The sequence below is a fragment of the Parasteatoda tepidariorum genome, chromosome 6, assembly GCF_043381705.1.
Source record: "Parasteatoda tepidariorum isolate YZ-2023 chromosome 6, CAS_Ptep_4.0, whole genome shotgun sequence".
Lineage (NCBI taxonomy): Eukaryota > Metazoa > Arthropoda > Arachnida > Araneae > Theridiidae > Parasteatoda > Parasteatoda tepidariorum.
This window is the reverse complement of record NC_092209.1, coordinates 52127624-52133271: the sequence shown is the minus strand read 5'-3', so window position 1 is coordinate 52133271 and position 5648 is coordinate 52127624. Positions and strand designations below refer to the sequence as shown.

The window sequence follows — 5648 nt, the reverse complement described above, 5'->3', positions numbered from 1 at the left end:
TGATGTAGATGTGTTAATAAGAAAGAAAAAACATTGGTATTTACATATTTAGGAAATCTGGGAACACATCAGCACTACTAATTTAACTTTCACCTATGAAGCACGTGCTCTTTATTATTTTTATATATATTACGATCATCGTTCCATTTTGTTTCTTTTTGTAGTATACTGAATAAATAGTTAGTTTAACTTAAAGATGTCATGTTCAGTTAATACTTGCATAACTAAATAATTTCTACAGGTTATGGACTCCAGCAAGCTATATATGCGAAGTTAAAATAATGAAATAATTGAGTTTGGCGATAGTTAAGCGGAAGTGTTAGTGCTAAGTTAATTCATATTACGAAAGTCAGCAATTGCAGTTAGTTTAAGTAATGGATCAAGGAAAAATCCAAGTGAAACCATTAAGTGGTAAAAGTGATTGGGCAATTTGGAAATACAGAATTAAGTTTGTTTTGAATTATCATGCAGATGCTCTGGAAGTTGTTGAAGGTAAGATGTACAAGCCAGAACTGCCTGAGCCAACAGCTTCTGAAACTATCAAAAGGAAATATAAGGATGATCTCAGAGATTTTAATAAGGCAAATAACTGTGCGATGATGGTGTTAACCAACTCCATGACAGAAGACACATCACAAAAGGTAATGAGATTTAATAGCGCAAGAGAAGTTTGGCTGGAACTTCAGAAAATTTTTGAAGATTCTTCTGACAACCAGCTCTATAGCATTTGTCTTCAATTCTTTAAATTTAGTTGGTCGGATGATGATATGTCAGCTCATTTATCAAAGCTCAAAAATTTATGGAATGATTTGAATAGTGGTCTTGAGAGTAAAAATGAAAACCGGCTACCAGAAATGTTGCTAATTTGCAAAATTTTGGACACTCTTCCTCTGAATTATCGTACATTTAAATCAAGTTGGCTACTTTTGAATGATGAAAAAAGAACTCTAGATGAACTAACAACACAGTTGTGTACTCATGAAAGAGAGATAAAGAAAGATTCAAGTTTTAGTGAATCATTAAATCAAGAAGCATTAGAAGCAAAAGTAACTAGAGCCAAGCCGATTTTTAAAAGTAAAAGACAAACTGGAAAGTGCAACTACTGTCATCAAAATGGTCACTGGGTGAAAAGTTGTCGAAAGTGGATTGCCGATAGTAGGCCAGCTAAACCAAAGCAAAATGAAAAAGGTCAAGATAGAGATAATGTTATTGCAAATAATTAATTATTAGCTCTTCACGAAGAAGTTTTTTCATTTGAAGAAAGCAGCTACGATTGGTTTATAGATAATGGTGTTTCAAAACATGTCACCAATAATAGTAAATTCTTTGCCAATTTTGAAGTTTTTGAATCCCCGCATTGGATTACTGCTGCAAGTGGTATGGTACTACCAGCTATAGGCAGAGGCACTTTAAAGATTATGACAAAAGTTAATGGTGAGAGACAATTTAAAGAACTTAAAGAAGTTTGGTTAGTCCCAGATATTAAGAAAAATTTATTTTCAGTACTAGCAGCACAGGATAGAAACGAAAACAGTAAATTCGTATCAACAACGGAAGAATGTTGGTTAAAAATTGGTAACAAAACTGTACTCTATGGTACAAGAAATGTAAGAGGTGGTTTATATAAAGCACATATGCAAGTTCTTATTCCAAACAATCCAGTGGAAGTGAACTTAGTTACCACAAGTGATTCTATTCTGCAATTATATCATGAGCGCTGGGGACACCAAGACAAACGCCATGTAAAGAATGTTCTTGAAAAGCAAATGGAACTTAAAGTTGAATTTAACAATCAACTCTGTGAAGCATGTATATACGGTAAAGCTCATCGATTAAAATTTGGTAATAGACAGAAGACCAAGAGCCCAGGAGAGCTTATCTCAACAGATGTCTGTGGACCTTTTGATCAATCATTTAAAAAGTATCGTTATTTTGTAGTTTTTAAAGACCATTTTACTAAATTTCGCTATGTATTTTATCTTCAAAGAAATCAGAAGTTACCCAAGCTCTTGAAAATATGTTAGCACATGCCAAAAATCTAGGGCACAATATCAAGGAGATCTTGAGTGATAATGGAGGAGAATTCGATAATGAAAATGTGCGAAGAATCTTGCATAAAGGTGGAATTATTCAAAGACTAACAGCTCCTTATACGCCTCAACAGAATGGCGGCAGTGAAAGAGAGAATAGGACTTTAGTAGAAATGGCAAGAATCTTGAAGAACTCCAATTCAGAAATAAATTTTCCTTCATCATTATGGGCAGAACTGATAAATACGTCTGTGTACATATTAAACAGAACAGGAAAAAGTTCATTACCAAGCATAAGTCCTTATGAATTATGGATGGGGCAAAGACCCAGAATAAAACATATGCGAATAGTAGGATCATCATGCTATGTCCATATACCAAGACAGAAGCGGAGAAAAATGGATAAGAAAGCCATAAAAGGTTACCTATTGGGATATGATGGTGATGAAAGATATCGTATCTGGATAAAGGAAAACAATAATGTTATCTGTTCTCGAGATGTAATATTTGATGAGAAACCTCTAACTAATTGTGAAGATTCTGCAGTAATACCTTTAATTGATACAATGAGTCAGTTACCTACAGAAGCTGAAAATGGGGGAAAGTTTGCTCAAAATTACTTAAAAGAGAAAACGAGTTTAGAAAATGGAAGTAAAGATGGAGAAAATTTATTTACCATGAAACTGAGAAATCGCAGTGAACTAAAACAGCCTAAAAGTTTTGAAGATTATGTGATGGCAGCTGAAAGTTTCATATCAGATTCAAATGAGCCAGAGTCATACGAAGAAGCTATCAATTGTAAAGAACACAATTGTTGGATAAAAGCAATAGATGCTGAAATGAAATCACTAAAAGAAAACCAAACATGGATATTAACACCTTTACCAGAGAAAGCTAAGGCTTTGCCTTGTAAGTGGGTGTTTCGTATCAAGAAAAATCCTGACGGTACTATAGATAAGTATAAAGCAAGACTTGTGATTAAAGGCTTTAATCAAAGAAAGGGCATTGATTACAATCAAACTTTTAGTTCAGTTACTAAGTTAGGAACTTTACGTTCAATAATAAGTATTGCAACTTACATGCATCTTACGCATCTGAGATGCATCTTGAGAACATGCATCTTACGCAATTTGATGTATCAACTGCCTTTTTATATGGTGATTTAGAGGAAACCATTTACATGTATCAACCTGAAGATTACACTAATGGCACCAACGATGTATGCAAACTCAAGAAAAGTTTGTATGGCCTTAAACAAGCTCCTCGCTGTTGGCATAAATGTTTTGGTAGATTCCTGTTAAACATTGGCTTTAAAGTTAATGAAGCGGATCAGTGTTTATTCATTCGGGAGAAAGAAGATAAAAAGCTACTCGTAGCTCTCTATGTAGATGATGGACTAGTTGCTGCTACTCACGAAGAAGAGTCAAGAGACTTCATAAATCAGTTGAAATCTCAGTTCAAAATTACAAGCTAGCCAGCATCATATTTTTTAGGAGAAGAAATTTATAGACTTGATGATGGAAGCATTAAACTTGGACAAGAAGCTTACGCTACAAAGATACTACAGCGGTTTGGTATGAGTAATTGTAGACCAGTTCATACACCTATTTTAAAAGAGGAAGAATCATGCACTAGTGAAGAAGAGAGTGAAACAGTATTTCCTTATCGTGAAGCTGTCGGTGCATTAATGTATCTTATGATGGGCACTAGACTTGACTTGGCATATGCTATAAGCGTTTTGTCACGTAAGTAAGAAAATCCTGCCAAAGAAGATTTTATCAAAGTAAAACGTGTATTTCGATACATTGCGAGTTCCAAGCAAAAATGTATTATCTATAAATCAGGCTACAAAATCGGAATTCTAGAATGTTTTAGTGATGCTGACTTTGGAGGCTGCACGAAGACAGGAAGATCGACGAGTGGAGTTTTAGTTTTGCATGCAGGTGGGGCTATATCTTGGTTAAGTCAGCGTCAAACTATGGTTGCAATATCAACCGCAGAGGCTGAGATAGTTGCTGCAAATGAAGCCACAAAAGAATTAATTTGGCTTAAAAGACTCTTCAATGGAATTTCCTCCTTGAAAGAAGTGCCAACAATTTTTGTTGATAATAGTGCCGCTGTCAGATTGGCTCATCGTTTCATCGTAGAACAAAGCACATCAGTATAAAACATTTCTTCATTCGTGAAAAGGTTTTAGAAGAAGAAATTAGTGTGCAGCAGATCTCAACGGAGGTGCAAACTGCAGATATATTGACGAAGCCCTTGCCTAAGCCAAGACTTTTAAAGCTATGTGAAAAGATGGGACTCTTATAAACTCTTAACATTTAAATGTTACTTAGAAATTAGTAGTTTAGTTTTTTTTTCTTTTTAACAAGGGAAAGTATTGATGTAGATGCGTTAATAAGAAAGAAAAAACATTGGTATTTACATATTTAGGAAATCTGGGAACACAACAGCACTACTAATTTAACTTTCACTTATGAAGCCCGTGCTCTTTATTATTTTTATATATATTACGATCATCGTTCCATTTTGTTTCTTTTTGTAGTATACTGAATAAATAGTTAGTTTAACTTAAAGATGTCATGTTCAGTTAATACTTGCATAACTCAATAATTTCTACAAATTTCGCTTCTTATTTGCTGCTAAGAAAATGGCGTCCTTCATTGCCAATGGTTATGATGGAATTAATTCCCGATACTTTCAGGCTCCCAAAAGAGGGCGGGCGTACTCAAGCGTTGCTATCACGAATTGTTTATCTCCTTATGTGCTTATTATTATGATTTATGTTTATTTTATTTATGCTTTTGCTAGCCCGTCATTTTAAATATTTTTACCTTTATTCATGCTTTTGCTAGCCAATTATTTTTTTAAATATTTTTAGACTTCATACTATTAAGGCTTTGTTGGGATGAAATGTTCACAGAATCAGCTTTTGTTAATTTGAATTTATTACACTGAATATTCACTAGAATTTTCATTCTAAACTTACGGTAAAATAACCGAAAGCAGTCAGTCCATCTACTTAAACGGGAAGTTTACGGTGCATTTTTTTGCTTTCATGAGTTTGAAACCGTTCACAACTAGTATGGTTAATAAAACTTGAATACAAAACTACACAGTTTCTTAGAACTGACATGGTTTTAAACTGGATATTGAAATTCAATTATGACAGACTTTTTGTTAGGTTATGACAGACGTTTTGTCTCATACTTTGAAGTTAAAATGTGGTTAAATTGCGTTTTGCCATGTGAGTTGTGAATTGTGACTCAGTTAGTTTATCTAGTGGTGCTATCTAACACGAAAAATAGGAAATACTACACATTTTGTGTTCAGCAACTCTGTGATACTGCTGTTTATACGTGAATAAAAGTTTCATATTCCGGTAGTACAGACTCACCAATTGAGAGGTGCAGAACGCTTGAAGTTCCTCTTGTATTGAAGGAATGAAAGAATAGTTGTTGCGTCAACTCTGGGATTTGAAAGATCATTCGGCTGATCATGAGTTTGGCAAACAAACCCTCTCGGCTAGTATATACCTAGCTGCAAGTAACTGAGTGGTTTCATCCGGTGTTCACCTCGCAGTTATTACTATAAGATTATTAGGCATCCGCTGTT

The 5648-nt window shown here is 34.3% G+C and overlaps 2 protein-coding genes across 2 annotated transcripts; both read left to right on the top strand.

Moving 5' to 3' along the window:
* The first annotated feature begins 374 nt into the window (after positions 1 to 374).
* LOC139425824 (uncharacterized) lies at positions 375 to 1223 on the top strand. The gene has a single exon (XM_071181795.1). The coding sequence runs from the start codon at positions 375 to 377 to the stop codon at positions 1221 to 1223; it is 849 nt and encodes a 282-aa protein (XP_071037896.1).
* A 2383-nt stretch (positions 1224 to 3606) lies between these two features.
* On the top strand, positions 3607 to 4197 carry LOC139425823 (uncharacterized). The gene is made up of 2 exons (XM_071181794.1): positions 3607 to 3775; positions 3875 to 4197. The coding sequence occupies exons 1-2, from the start codon at positions 3607 to 3609 to the stop codon at positions 4195 to 4197; spliced, it is 492 nt and encodes a 163-aa protein (XP_071037895.1).
* Positions 4198 to 5648: the final 1451 nt, after the last annotated feature.